At 44.2% G+C, this 16,238-nt stretch overlaps 1 protein-coding gene across 1 annotated transcript in view; it reads left to right on the top strand.

Moving 5' to 3' along the window:
• The window catches only part of LOC143161524 (von Willebrand factor D and EGF domain-containing protein-like), a 193,987-nt gene that overhangs the window by 160,259 nt on the left and 17,490 nt on the right, over window positions 1–16,238 (top strand). Inside the window, exons 24-25 of the mRNA XM_076340608.1 lie at window positions 149–244; window positions 1,834–1,929. Of these exons, the coding sequence (XP_076196723.1) occupies window positions 149–244; window positions 1,834–1,929 (192 nt within the window). The remainder of the gene's footprint in view (window positions 1–148; window positions 245–1,833; window positions 1,930–16,238) is intronic.

The following is a 16,238-nucleotide window of genomic DNA, read 5'->3' as shown; positions in this document are numbered from 1 at the left end:
CAACTGACCAGCAAAGACTGTGTGAAATTTATCACAATATTACTAGGAATGTTTATTCTAATGACATGTGCAGCAGCAAAAGAGTGCCTACTCTAAAAAAATTCAAAATTATAAGAGATTCGTACGGTCATCTTATATTCACATACAGCTGTGTGCAACCCTGTGTGCTTGAATGGAGGAATCTGTGTACGGCCAAATACATGTACATGTCCTTATGGTTTCTACGGGCCACAGTGCCAGAGAGGTAAGAAAGTTCTATTTATCATCTAGATAAAGGATCCAGGCTTAAAATATAAACAGCAGCCTATATCATTACTTGCCCCCACATGAAGTATATCCAGGGACTTTCTTTGTCATAACCCCCTGTGGCTCCTTTAATGTTATAGTCTGACATAAATCCGCATTATATTGTTCTTAATGGTATTGTGAAGGAGTAAGCACTTATTTATGATGGCATTAATGATAACTAAACAATTAATCTAAAACTATTTGAAGTCAGTGATATCACTAATTAGCAGCTATTCAATTAAATGTTAAGGCATGGCTCTACTTTGTTTATTTTGCATACTCTATAGCGTGTACTATACTGTGTTTCAGAGCCAGATGATAATTTACCTTCAAATGGGGCTCACAATATCACCTACTTGACCATCCTAGAGTGTAGTGGATGGGAGACTTGTATAGGACTTCTTCAGACCCCTGCTCAAAGATCTGATCAAATATCACTCTGCCAGACATAGAGCAGGACCTGATTTTGAATCCCTGTCCTAAAGGGGAGAGCTCTAAACTGAGGCTAACAGTACCTTGGGCTTCTTGCTCACTTCGCTTGTGCTGCAGAAGTCAAATTAACGAATACTTTACCCATTAGCCCAGGCAGAATAGACGTGAGAGAAATTTATGTTTAGGGCTGAAATAGCTGGAAGACCCTTGTGCTTATACCACTTGCTTTTCATTTTTTTGAGCATGGATCTAATCACCCCTCCTGAATCTGGGAATATAAATACACTCTTATTACCAAACCTGAACTATTTCAATATTAAAAGTACTTTTCTCTTTCTCTCTCTCTTTTGTTTCCCTGGAGTTCCTGGATGAATGCAATCCAAATGCATTTTTTGCAAGTGAATGATTCACACACAAAAATCTAATTGCAAATGGAGCTTGCTGGAAGCTTTTTGGTTTTGTGATGTTGGGGGTGAAGGAGAGAGTGAAAATGATACAGACTCTGTAATTTGATGATCTTTCTCTTGAGGTTCAACACGGAAGGTGATTTTCAACACCTAGGTGATTTGGAATTTTTGTCCTTAAGTGTTATGGTTTAGACAGAACTAAAACTTGAAAATAAATATCCGCATTTATGGGATATGGAAGTGATAAGAGGAGATAGCAGATGGATGCTGAAGAAAAGCAAAGCCCTTCCTTCTGCTTCATTGAGAAGGGGGGGAAGAAGCAGCACCAAAACCAAGTTAGCAAATATCAAACACTGATCTATATTTCAAGGGCAGAAGCCCCTGAAGAAGCCCTTTACCTAGAGAGTTCAAAACCCAAGAGATTGTCAGAATATTCCGACCACTTAACTGCAGGTATCTAAAAGAGACCCCAGGTGCTAGGAGTCATGTCCCACATTCTTTCCACAAACAAGAGAGAATCAGGATCTCCAGCTAGGCATCTGCCCGAATCACCCTTTGGAGAGACACCTTCTCTACCCCGACTAAAGAATAAAGCCTCTGCAGACTGCTCTCCTGCCACAGGTGCCTAACTAAGGAGCCTATATTTAGGCAACACTGATCCCCTGTGTGATTTCAGTGCACAAAACTTTTGCTTTCCTTTCACTAGCTGTTTGCATTCCCCCTTGTAAGAACGGCGGTCACTGCGTTCGAACCAATGTGTGCTCCTGTACCGAGGGCTACACTGGAAGAAGGTGTCAGAAGAGTAAGTGACAAACTTCCCTTTGCTTTCCAGTGTTCTCTGACTCATAAACAATTTTTCTCCCTTACGTGCATGTTCCACAGAATATTTAGTCTGGATTTATGCCGTGATCTCCTATATTTCTATCAGAGCACATATAGCACTACGTTATGTCTAAAACCAACCTGTTAATTAGAATAGCATTAAGTCAAGTCAATGTTGGGAGTAGAACATTTTGCTAGAATCCTCCCTAAATATTTCATGCGTTCAGAATGCGTAACACTCATATTTGGAGATGAATTAATTATTTTGCATTAAAGATTTTGGGGGGGGGGTAAAATTAAAGCCAAAGGCAGAGCAGCTGACTGAAATCCTTAAACATATTAGAGCATCATACTTCTAGCTTAATTAAGACAGTTGGTTAATAACGCTTCAACCTTGCCTTTGTTCTTTTCACTGAAAACTCCCTCTTCACCTTAGCATCGGTATTCATATTCGATTCTTCTATTCTTCTGGGGAAATAGGTTATTTTGGCACTTTTACAGACTCTATTGCTCAACAATATCTGTCACCCAGGGAATTTAGGATATGTATGTGAATTTATTTTTTTTTTTAATTATTTCTTAACCAGTTTGAAATTGGCAAAAGGGGAGCTCTGAAAACAACCATTCTTGGCAGGAAGAATCTGTACATTTCCAGAGCACTTTATGTCTCTCTCTCACACATAGAGGAAAAAAGCTAGTAAAAAATTCCTTCCAGCAACAAAAGCCTTCTGAATCCCCATACTACAGCTCTCCCCTCCTTCAGCAGGGAGAATCACGATGCACAGTTCTGCCTGGCTGCAAAGTACACAATTGAATAGTGTGTTCTGGCAGGAACAAGCTGGAGGGAAGAAAGGAGGAAAAAAAACCTTATGTTTGTTATCTTGTTTTTGAGGTTAGAGAACATTAGAAAAGTGCTGCTTCCAGCTTTAAACATACTACCACATCTCCAGACAGATAAAAGGAAAAAGACCTGATCATGATTGCAGTCTAGCAAAGCACTCCCCTAAATGCTCCAACCGCTACTACCAACCCACAGCATGTTTCTTTCCACTTTCAAAAAGTTTATGAGGTTTTGTTGCCCGTCTTAGTATAATCTTTTGCAAAAAAACCTTTCTGATATGATGAATATATTTTTGTTCTGTCCAATCTCAGCCTCCATTCTACTTCAATAACCAGTATACAGTCTGTTTTATTTAGCCTAGTGTTATAAAAACTTAAAGAAAGGACCTGTGTCTGTAATGAATGAAGAGAAACATGATTAAGTAGAAGGCAAATGCTACTCTTTGCTTACTCTTACTGGCCACTGACTGTTAATAGGTAAAAATGTTGAGTAATATTTCTTTTTTCTTGCTTACAGTCAACGGCACACGGGACAGGTATCATGATTCATAGAAAGAAATAGTTTATTCACAAGCTCTTCATAGCAAGCAGTTGCTATTAGAGCTGTATGTCTTATCGTTGTTGCCATATGAAATAGCTCCTCTCTCCTCTGCCAGAGGATCCAGATTTCTCCACTCCTCTGGAGCAAAGGACTACAGGGCACGCGGCAGAAGTAAGTCTCGGCTGACCTCCGCAAACCTTCCCCCACAAACAAAAAGGAGAAAACTAGTGCTCCTATCAGTTGGAGGCTGCTCCCAGTCCCATACATCTCGGAGTTCAAATGCCAAAGGCATTTCATACCTTTTTTTAGGTATGATTTTATATCATTTTCAATCAGGCATTGACCTGATTAGAAGATCAGCTGATGTGCTTGGCACACACTTAAAGGCTAGGAGTATATATATGGACATGTGTTCCTAACTTATTTACACACAGACAAATAAAAAGTGGAAAATAAATGCCTAGAATGAAGAATTTCCACTACCCAACCACTTTTTCTGAAATAAAATATATAAAAAGTACCACAACATGCATTTTACATTCCAAAAAGAGCTAATATGTCATGTAGCTCATTCTGTCTCATTTGCAGTATCACTCGCAGTATATATGTATATACTCATACAGCGATCAAATAGATTTCGATAATCCTGCAGCCGCTTGGGCCTCTGACTCTGTAGAGGTGATACCAGCCCCACGGGCTGTGTGCCTGAATGCTCAGAAACCCAGCTGGGAGACGATCTGTGCAGTCCTTTTGCTAACCTTCCTGGGAAGGGTATGGCAAGGAAGGGATCGGAAAAAACCCAGTAGATTTCTACTTTACAGAGAGGTATTTCTCGTGATTTGAGCATCTTTTCTGTTTGCCTTTAAGGACCTAATGAACCCAGCTGTGCCCTGGGTGAGACTTGTGATCTCATTCTAGATGTACTGCTTGCCATGGTAATTGCACAGAGTTGTAATATCCTTACACAAAGAGTAAGGAAAATAAATACCTATATGACAATAGCAAAACTGTAATTAGAAACAAAGTTTACTGGAAGTTTAATACTGCAGCAGCTCCCATTTGCAAATCACCAGGCCCAGGTACCACATTTTCAGAGAAAGTGCCAGAGGTGAACCTGTGGCCCAAATCATAGCTCTGTAGCATCTAACCCATCACTGCCAGGTTACCCCATGCGGACAAAAGCACAGCTGGCTTAGCCAAAGTGAGAAAAACAATCCCTTGTGAGGGATTTCGTCATTATTTTACTTGTTCTTTGCTCTCTGAACATTAGTTTGCAGTGTCCTTAAGTCCTTTTACACTTCTAGTACAGTTTCAAAAACCTCTGACAGCAAATCAGCTTTACTATGTACTTACACTGAGTCTCTAATCTTAGAAATTTTGGGTGGATTTATTACCTGCCTAATAAAACCTATCAAGAGAGAGTGAGTAAACTTAAGACTAAGAAAGACAAGTCTGAAGAAGTTTCCCAGCCATGCATTACATGCAGAGCAGCCTCACATTCTTGATCTTTAGTTTGGGAAAATATTTGTGGGTTTGGGAAATTTCCCATGAACCATAAAAACTGAGAAATAGTCTTTTCAGAAACAGTGATCTGAACAAAAATATTACCTTTCTGAACCTGCAGTGAATGCTTGAAACTGGCAGTCTTCTATTTTGTCATTGTTTATACACAGCAGTACACGGTTTTTGCACACTTATCTCTGAAACCTGATAATAATTATACGAATTGCATCAGTAAACCCTTTGATTTCAGCTTTAATATGCTCCGACATGGAGTTAGAGCAAGGAGAAAATTCCCTGCCATACCCTGATTACAGTAGGGATGCTACAGTTTCCAGGCTTATCATACTATAACACACTTCTGGATGACCCCTTTGATGGAGCTACGTGAAGTCGGGGAAGCCAGAAGCACTTGGATGCCCATCCTGGAGGTAATTCGCACGTTAGGGTTGTTCCTGATGTGTGAACCCAAGTGTTTTGCAACTCAGAAATTTTGTATCAGAAATAGCGTGGCCAGCAGGAGCAGGGAAGTGATCGTGCCCCTGTACTCGGCCCTGCTGAGGCCGCACCTCGAATACTGTGTTCAGTTTTGGGCCCCTCACTACAAGAAGGACGTCGAGGTGCTGGAGCGTGTCCAGAGAAGGGCAACGAGGCTGGTGAAGGGTCTGGAGAACAAGTCTTATGAGGAGCGGCTGAGGGAACGGGGGTTGTTTAGCCTGGAGAAAAGGAGGCTGAGGGGAGACCTCATCGCTCTCTACAACTACCTGAAAGGAGGTTGTAGCGAGGGGGGTGTCGGTCTCTTCTCCCAAGTAACAAGCGATAGGACGAGAGGAAATGGCCTCAAGTTGCGCCAGGGGAGGTTTAGATTGGGTATTAGGAAAAATTTCTTCCCCGAAAGGGTTGTCAAGCATTGGAACAGGCTGCCCAGGGAAGTGGTTGAGTCACCGTCCCTGGAGGTATTTAAGAGATGTGCAGATGTGGTGCTTAGGGACATGGTTTAGTGGTGGACTTGGCAGTGCTAGGTTAACGGTTGGACTTGATGATCTTAGAGGTCTTTTCCAACCTAAATGATTCTATGATTCTATGATTCAGATGTAAGTAGCAGCTGTTCAAGTGGGACAGACCTTTGTCTTTGTGATGAGTCAACAAAATAAGAATAATAATAGTTGTGGGTGTCTGTTTCTCCAGTAATTAATGCTCATAAGTACTTCTTTCATCTGAACAAATGTCATAAAACGGCACCTTAATATCGGCATTTGAAATAACAGAATAAAGATGTCACATACTCTAAACAAATTGCATATTTGTCATGATACCAGTTTTATGAAGTTTTTTTTAGGTAGGAACAGTGTTTAGAGGCAAAGATAAAAATACGTCCAATCAGGTTTTTGGTGACTTACCCCTTGGATATTTTGGCATTTTTTCCACTGCTTTTAGACATTTCTCTTTCCTTCTTAATATCTCACCTGCATGGACAGAAAAACAAAAGCTTCTGTTTGCTTTTGTCAGCTTCAGATTCTCAACTGAAGGAGATAATTAAAACTAAAAACCATGGCAGTGAATCAAAGACAAGTTATTTCTAAACTGAGCCCAAATACGCTACTGGTTTATTTTAAATATGTGGCAACACGCCTTAGGATTTTCACTTCCATCCCTGTCTGTACAGTTTGGCATTTCTAATACTCTCTGCTTGACAGCTAAAAATGTGCAGGACGGAGTAGCAGCACGATGCCTTTGCCACGCGGGCTTACTCTTCTTTGCTTCTTCAGTATACGGAGAAAGGCATTCAGCCTGAATTTTGTGTTTGTTTTGCATGTAAATAAACATCGTCTCAAAAAAACGTGTAAATCAGCCAGGTCTGATTGGCTGCCAGCTGAAATATAAGGCTTTGCCTGGTGTGTTTACTGATAAATAACTGCCTGGTGATTATGCAAACCAGACACCCACACCCAGGATGAGCGGGTGTCAGAGCTGACAGTGAAATGTACGGTTATGCCTCGGCAATTGTACAACCTTGTATCCTCACTTGCTACGCATTGTTTTCAGTACAATCAGTCTTGTTGAGTGGAAAGAGGCAAATGCTGGCAGTACCTCAAAATAAAATACATTTCTGGATCGACTTTGCATCAAACAAACGTACTCGGCATTAATACTAAAGAAAAGCTATTGGCGCGCAGTTTTAAATTACATTTTGAAAAAATGCACAGCTGTAGCAATCCTGGGATATCACTCCTGTTCATGAGGCTTTAAAGCAGTGTTCACACTGATTTCTACTACATCCTTACAAAAATTATAAACAAAGAAAATAGATTAGTTTTCATTTATTTCCTATACGTATTTTCATAGGACTGCTTTAGAAACAACTCTTAAAAAAGGAAAGCTAATAAAAGATGAGTTTTCTTGTGAAGGGTTGGAGCGAAGAGAAGGGGAGAAAAAGAGGAATTCCTGGGACCACACTTTTAACCCTTCCCCATTGCTATCTGCTTCTAGTGAGTTCATCTCTGAGCAAAAAGGCAAGCCACAGCTCCCTCTGGAGCTCATCAGCAAGCAAAGGTCACAGGAGAACAGTGCTGAACATGCTCCTCCTCTCTTCTGCAGAATACCAACCACATCTGCAGCCTGACCTCGGCCCCTCTTACGGCAGCGTACCTTCTTGCCACTCGTCTCGCAGCCAGCTAGCTGGAGTTGACATACGGTTTAAAACAGAGAGACCGTGTTCCTGCATGCATCTATTTTACCGTGTCATGTTGAATCCTGCCAACTTTGTAACACATAAATCATCGCACTGACATTGGGACTTTGCAGATTAGATCTCAAAGTTAGTAGATAACTATTTCTCCATTTCAGTAATTCCTGCAGGCAGGATTTATAGCCAATACACAGTGCACAATATAATTCACGCTCATTCTTCCAGCTCTGCTTGCTCCTCCTCCCTCCCCTTCTTTTTTTCCTTCCCGGTACCATGAGGACTTTACTTGCATGAGAGCTAGAGGCAAACTAATTGGAAATGTGAACACTGGGTTTCAAAAGCAGCTTTTTGCTAAGCAATGTCATATTGTGAAAGTCACTGATTTCCCATATTCCAGCCTTCCCATGTAATGTTTCTGTAGGTTACTGCCTTGCCAGCTGCATAAGCAGGAAGTTTTACTGCTCAACAAATTAGACTTCCACCAAGTTATCACCTTGACAATGGGTGATATATTCTCTGGACTATCTTCACTGAGTAGGCAGATTGACTCAAGCCATCTAAAATCAGCCAGTTTGCAAACCAGAGGTCTAGCATACCCTCCCACACAACCGAGCAGGGAACAACCCGTGTATCTCATTTAAATGGACGGAGTAATCATTTGCGTTAGACTTGCTTTTCATACGTCAAGGATGTGCTCACAAGCAACAACTGCTTGTCTACGATTTCAGTATGACCAATATCCTCAGGCAGTGGGTGTTTGGAAATAAATAAACAGCTGCTCATAGCAGAGAGACTTGTAACTTACTGCTAAAAGCATTAGTTTTGCAACAGAAGTAGAAAGATTGGTAGGTTGGCTTGTTGACTGGTTGGTGCACAGTCTGGAGACACGGGAAAAGGAAACCCTGGTCTCAGTTCTTACTTGATTTTCCAGCCCATGTAACAGAATAGGTTCATATTAGATGTCATCTTCCTTCCTTGAGCAGGAAATACAACAGAAGACGAAGAAAAAAATATCAAGGCTACTACTGTCTTTCCCATTCGGCTGGATCATTCACAACATGACCCACGCATCTTGCCTGGGGGGAACGGGGAGAGCTGTGACTTCCCAGAGAAAGGGAGAGAACCGAATGGGAGACAGTGACTCAAGGTACAACCTGGTTTGTGGTCTGCTCTCAGAGCAGGGCTCCTCTCTGCTCACTCTTAGTAAGGATTTGTGACAAAACCATTAGTTGGCTTTTCTTAAAAGCTACATTTTGTTCATATATATGTAGCGGATGCATTTATTTTAATAGGGGTTTTGAGCACATGCAGTTGTCTAAATTTATTTTGCAGGAAGAGAATAAGAATATATCTGGGTAAGAACTGAATATATATCCTAAATAAGCCCAAAAGCCTTATTAAATTGTTATTCTTTCCATAAGCAAAACATTCACGGACTACAGCATGATTTTTACTAGAGTAGAAAATCTAGGTTTTGAGCCAGTATTTCTTAATTTGTATCTTGAAGGCACTAAAGAAATGTGCCAGATCTGCTGCCATATGTAAAAGCATAGTTAAAGTAAAAAAGCAGGGATTCCTGAATTACTGCATTTCTCTTTGCAGTGGGCTTCTGTGTGAGGATAAGTGCTTTTTTCCACTAATTGATTTAAGAAACAATACTTTTGGGAGTCTATTTTTAATTAAAATATTTTTAAAATGTCTCTTAAAAAAGGGGCATGGGATCTACCATTTGAAAAGCCCAGAGGACGGACAATTCTGGAGATTAATGTTGTCTGTTTATCCACAAAAAGACATTGGCAAGACAATCTTCTCCAGCATCGATTCCCATCTAAGCCTTAGCTTACTTTCTAAGACAGATAACAACGGGATGACTAACAGATTAGTGCAATGCCAATGCAGACAGCAGGCCTCTTCTGAACCCCCTGACTTCCCACCCGAGGTCTTCTCTTCGGCTGGGTTATCAGCCGGACCACAGCGGCCTGCGGCCGGTCTTCTTCCTGGCTTGAGACTGCGTCTCCCATGCCACTGCGGTTCTCTTCGGTGACTCTGCCTGAATCTCCCTTTTCCTTTGTACAGACGAAAATAAACCAAACTGCATCAAGCATAGGCGACAGCTTAGCCCACTCAGCGCAATGGAAACGTGCCTAAATGGCAGATCATACTGCAAGCACAGAAGCTGCAAAAACAATCAACAGAGGGAAACAATGTATATGAGAATCCTCTTTCACTTCTTATTCAGGCATGACAAGAAAGCAGCTCAACAGAACAATTTATACACACGCTGCACTGGTTCACTGACCTAATAAAACACAGAGCATTCTTCAATGAAGAGAAAATGTTACCAAACCCAAGACCCTAACAAGACAGGAATATAAGCTGTGCTGAGAGTATACTTTACAATTCCCCACATTAATTATATACTAACAGTTGCAAAGATGAGAATAAAGTATAGCTATAGTCTCTTTCAAATTAATAGTGTTGCAGACTAAAACCAATCAGTAAATGAGAAAAAGGTTTTGGTAATGATCTCAAAATCTGACAGTTCCTAGCAGAATATTCCTCAAATATATTGTCGTGGTTTAACTTCAGTCGGCAACTAAGCACCACGCAGCCGCTCGCTCACTCCCCCCCACCCGGTGGGATGGGGGAGAGAATTGGAAGAGCACAAGTTAGAAAAACTCGTGGGTTGAGATAAAAACAGTTTAATAATTGAAATAAAATGATAATAATAATAATATGATAATAATAATAATAATACACAAAGCAAGTGATGCACAGTACAATTGCTCACCACCCGCCGACCGATGCCCAGCCAGTCCCCGAGCAGCGGCCCCCCCGGCCAGCTTTCCCCAGTTTATGTACTGAGCATGACGTCCCATGGTATGGAATGTCCCTTTGGCCAGTTTGGCTGTGCCCCCTCCCAGCTTCTTGTGCACCTTCAGCCTTCTCAGTCGGTAGAACATGGGAAGCTGAAAAGTCCTTGGCTAGTGTAAGCATTACCTAGCAACAACTAAAACATCGGTGCGTTATCAACTTTGTTCTCATCCTAAATCCAAAACACTGTACCAGCTACTAGAAAAGAAATTAACTCTATCCCTGCCGAAACCAGGACAATATCCACCCCTTATTCTATACCATCTGCGTCATGCTCAAGTCTCATATTTTCCAGTACATTTTCATTAATCACCACCCCTTTATATATATATATATATATATATACACACACAGAGATATCATTCCCTTCGTCTGTGGGCCATCCCTCTAAAATGTTCGGTGAGTTCATTTAGTCCATGACTTCGGGCTCCATCTGTCATAATAATCTTTCAGGGCAGGAAAAATGGAGATGGTATGTGGTGTTGGATTGTTCCATGTTGAAGTCAGTTCTGGTACCATCATCACTGTGCTTTGCTTGGTTTCACTGAAGTTATTCTTCATTAGTCTGGGTGATTCTTATTGTAATAACATTAGTATGGCATATAATATTATTAGTATTATTAGTATATCTGTGTATTATTAGTATAACTATTATAACTATAATTAGTACTTAACATCACATAATTCAGATCATTGGCTATTCTCACCCAAAATCAAATCCCCTTGAGGTACACATCGGACTTCCCCATCCTCCCGCATTATCCACCAAGTGCACCCAGGTCCTTGAGCAAAAGCAATCCCATGGATGGGTTTGCCTCTGCCTGAGGCAGGAATAACCCAGACTGTCTTCCCCAGCATATTTTTTATGTGCACTACAGGGACTTCATTCCCATCTACAGTACGTAAAAGTTCTGACTGGGCAGGGCCAGCTCGATTGGCAGATCCCCTAGTGTTGACTAACCAGGTGACCTTTGCTAAATGCGTATCCCAATGTTTGAACGTCCCGCCACCCATTGCTCTCAGTGTAGTCTTTAACAGTCCATTGTATCGTTCAATTTTCCCAGAGGCCGGTGCATGATAGGGGATGTGATACACCCACTCAATGCCGTGCTCTTTGGCCCAGGTGTCTATGAGGTTGTTTCGGAAATGAGTCCCGTTGTCTGACTCAATTCTTTCTGGGGTGCCATGTTGCCATAGGACTTGCTTTTCAAGGCCCAGGATAGTGTTCCGGGCGGTGGCATGGGGCACGGGATATGTTTCCAGCCATCCGGTGGTTGCCTCCACCATTGTAAGCACGTGGCGCTTGCCTTGGCGGGTTTGTGGGAGTGTGATATAATCGATCTGCCAGGCCTCCCCATATTTATATTTCAACCATCGTCCTCCATACCAAAGAGGCTTTAACCGCTTGGCTTGTTTGATTGCAGCGCATGTTTCGCATTCATGGATAACCTGGGCTATAGTGTCCATGGTCAAGTCCACCCCTCGATCACGAGCCCATCTATATGTTGCATCTCTTCCTTGGTGGCCTGAGGTGTCATGGGCCCACCGAGCTAGAAATAATTCACCCTTATGTTGCCAGTCCAGATCCACCTGAGCCACTTCAATCTTAGCAGCCTGATCCACCTGCTGGTTATTTTGATGTTCTTCAGTGGCCCGACTCTTGGGTACGTGAGCATCTACGTGACGGACTTTTACAACCAGGTTCTCCACCCGGGCAGCAATATCTTGCCACAATGCGGCAGCCCAGATGGGTTTGCCTCTGCGCTGCCAGTTGCTCTGCTTCCATTGCTGCAACCACCCCCACAGGGCATTTGCCACCATCCATGAGTCAGTATAGAGATAGAGCACTGGCCACTTTTCTCGGTCAGCAATGTCTAAAGCCAGCTGGATGGCCTTTACTTCTGCAAATTGGCTCGATTCACCTTCTCCTTCAGCCGTTTCTACAACTTGTCGCATAGGACTCCATACAGCAGCTTTCCACCTCCGATGTTTTCCCACAAGACGACAGGACCCATCAGTGAACAGGGCATATTGCTTCTCATTTTCTGGTAGTTCATTATACATTGGGGCCTCTTCAGCACGCGTTACCTCCTCCTCTGGCAATATTCCAAAATCTTTGCCCTCTGGCCAATCCATGATCACTTCCAGGATTCCTGGGCGACTGGGGTTTCCTATTCGAGCCCGTTGTGTGATCAGTGCGACCCACTTACTCCATGTAGCATCAGTTGCATGATGTGTACAGGGGACCCTCCCTCTGAACATCCAGCCTAGCACCGGCAGTCGGGGTGCCAGGAGGAGCTGTGCTTCAGTGCCGATCACTTCTGAAGCAGCTCGAACCCCTTCATATGCTGCTAATATCTCTTTTTCAGTTGGAGTATAGCGGGCCTCGGATCCTCTGTATCCCCGACTCCAAAACCCTAGGGGTCGACCTCGAGTCTCCCCTGGTGCTTTCTGCCAGAGGCTCCAGGTAGGGCCGTTCTCCCCAGCTGCGGTATAGAGCACATTTTTTACCTCTTGCCCTGCCCGGACTGGCCCCAGGGCTACTGCATGAACTATCTCCCGTTTAATTTGTTCAAAAGCTTGTCGTTGCTCAGGGCCCCATTTGAAATCGTTCTTCTTCCGGGTCACTTGATAGAGAGGGTTTACAATCAGACTGTAATTTGGAATGTGCATTCTCCAAAAACCCACGACGCCTAAGAAAGCTTGTGTTTCCTTTTTGCTAGTTGGTGGAGACATGGCTGTTATTTTGTTGATCACATCCATTGGGATCTGACGACGTCCATCTTGCCATTTTATTCCTAAAAACTGGATCTCCTGTGCAGGTCCCTTGACCTTACTTTGTTTTATGGCAAAACCGGCCTTCAGCAGGATTTGGACTATTTCCTTCCCTTTTTCAAAAACTTCTCCTGCTGTGTTGCCCCACACGATGATATCATCAATGTATTGCAGGTGTTCTGGAGCTCCACCCTGTTCTAGTGCAGTCTGGATTAGTCCATGGCAAATGGTAGGGCTGTGTTTCCACCCCTGGGGCAGTCGGTTCCAGGTGTACTGAACACCCCTCCAAGTGAAAGCAAACTGTGGCCTGCACTCTGCTGCCAAAGGGATTGAGAAAAACGCATTAGCAATATCAACTGTGGCATACCACTTGGCTGCCTTTGACTCCAGTTCGTATTGAAGTTCTAGCATGTCTGGCACAGCAGCACTCAGCGGTGGCGTGACTTCATTTAGGCCACGATAGTCTACTGTTAGTCTCCACTCTCCATTAGACTTCCGCACTGGCCATATGGGACTGTTAAAGGGTGAGCGGGTCTTGCTGATCACTCCTTGGCTCTCCAGTCGACGAATCAGCTTATGGATGGGAATCAGGGAGTCTCGGTTGGTGCGATATTGCCGCCGGTGCACTGTGGTGGTAGCAATTGGCACTTGTTGGTCTTCGACCTTCAGCAACCCCACAACAGAGGGGTCCTCCGAAAGACCAGGCAAGGTGGACAGCTGTTTAATTTCCTCCATCTCCAAGGCAGCTATACCAAAAGCCCACCGGTACCCTTTTGGGTCCTTGAAATACCCTCTCCTGAGGTAGTCTATGCCAAGGATGCACGGAGCATCTGGGCCAGTCACAATGGGGTGCTTCTGCCACCCGTTCCCAGTTAAACTCACTTCGGCTTCCAATACAGTTAGCTGTTGGGATCCCCCCGTCACCCCAGAAATACAGATGGGTTCTGCCCCTATATAGCTTGATGGCATTAGGGTACACTGTGCACCGGTGTCTACCAGAGCCTTATACTTCTGTGGGTCTGACGTGCCAGGCCACCGAATCCACACAGTCCAGTAAACCCGGTTGTCCCTTTCCTCCACCTGGCTGGAGGCAGGGCCCCTCTAATCCTCATCACAGTACTCATTTCTCATTTCTTGTACGTACGGGTCAGAAGTTTCTTCATTAAGATCAAGAGTAAGATCAGCCCTTCTACTCTCTCTGGGGAACTGCCCGCTGGAAACTGGAGCAGCAATTTTCCTGGAAGAACCTCTTTCTGTGATTGTTTTCCCTTGCAATTCGCGTACCCGTGCCCCTAGGGCTGCGGTAGGTTTCCCATCCCACTTCCTCATGTCCTCTCCGTGGTCACGCAGGTAAAACCATAGGGTGCCCCGTGGTGTGTACCCTTTATATTCTCTCTCTTGAGCAAAAGAACGCTTACTTCTAATAGCCGAGATACTGGTCTGTACAGGTGAGGAGTAGGACCTATCCTCTCTGAGTTGCTGGATCTCCCGGGACAGTTTTTCGGACAGTTTCTCCACAGCCGAGACGATGGAGGAAGAAAGACTTTCCTCGTATTGCCGGAGTTGACTAGCCAATTCATCCACTGTTTGTTCCTCTCCATCTTTCCAGGTCATCACTGCCAATGAATTGGCGTATGACGATGGTGAGCTCCTTATAAACTTCCGCCACATGGGTCGTGTGCACTTGACTTCGTCTGGATCTTTGGATAGTTGTTTATTGTTCAGGTCACCATAAATCACCTCCAGCACAGCTAATTCTCTCAGAAACTGGATACCCTTCTCCATGGTGGCCCACTTGCTTGGGCGACATATGACATCTTCCTTAAAGGGATACCTTTCCTTCACGCTTGACAAGAGTCGCCTCCAAAGGCTGAGGATACGTGTCCCTTTTCCAATTGCTTTATCAATGCCCCCTTCCCTAGAAAGGGATCCCAGCTGCTTGGCTTCCCTACCCTCTAATTCCAGGCTACTGGCCCCATTATCCCAGCATCGGAGCAGCCAGGTGACAATATGCTCACCTGGACGACGGCTGAAATCTTTTCGTATGTCTCGCAGCTCACTCAGGGATAGAGATCGGGTGGTCACTGTCTCGTTTATGAGTTCTTCCTCTTCCTCCTCCCCGATCAGCGGCCGGGTCTCCTCCTCCCGTTCTCGTGATGGCCCTTCTCCAGGGTACTCGTACAGTTCTTCCTCCGGTTCCCTTTTAGAAGAAGCTTCTTCCTCCCTTACTAAACGAGCCGACTTCCGCTTCCAAAATTTCTTCTTGTGTACAGGGGCGACTGATACCGGCACAGGCTGGTTCTTTGGTTCAGCCACAGGGCCTGTTGCCGGGGTTGGAGCGGCCACAGTGCAAGTGCATGTCACCGGAGTCTGAGTGGCCGCAGGGCCTGTTGCCGGGGTCTGAGTGACCGCAGTGCAAGTGCATGTCACCGGAGTCTGAGTGGCCGCAGGGCCTGTTGCTGGGGTTGGAGTGGCCACAGTGCACGTGCATGTCACCGGAGCCTGAGTAGCCGCAGTGCATGTCGCTGGGGTCTGAGTGGCTGCACGGCCTGTCGCTGGGGTCGGAGTGGCCGCAGGGCGCGTTGCCCGGGTCTGAGTGGCCGCAGTGCGTGTCGTTTTACTGTCAGAGCCAGAGACCTTCCCTTCCCTTTGAGGGCACTGAATGGTGTTGAACAGGGCTCGGTAGGCATGGGCCAGGCCCCAGCACGTTGCAATGAGCTGCATCTCTCTGGAGTTGCCAGGGTGACAGCATACTTTTTCCAAATATTCTACTAACTTTTCAGGATTCTGCACTTGCTCAGGGGTGAAGTTCCAAAACACTGGGGGTGCCCATTGGCCTAGGTACTTGCCCATCTTGTCCCACACACCCTGCCACTCATAATTATTCAGCCTTGGGGCAGATCTCTGGATGATATTCTTAAATTGCTTACCAACTTTAGACAAAACCGAAACAGTATTCCCAAGAAGTATTAATAGAAGTATCTTAACTGCCCAAGGATGTTCAAAATACTGAAAAATTACTGTAATGAAGGAGGAAACATTATAGAAGAAGGTAGTGACACTGCCATTC

The sequence above is a fragment of the Aptenodytes patagonicus genome, chromosome 6 (assembly GCF_965638725.1).
Source record: "Aptenodytes patagonicus chromosome 6, bAptPat1.pri.cur, whole genome shotgun sequence".
In the NCBI taxonomy this organism is placed as follows: domain Eukaryota; kingdom Metazoa; phylum Chordata; class Aves; order Sphenisciformes; family Spheniscidae; genus Aptenodytes; species Aptenodytes patagonicus.
The sequence above is the reverse complement of the archived record's forward strand: the minus strand, read 5'-3'. Positions and strand labels throughout refer to the sequence as shown.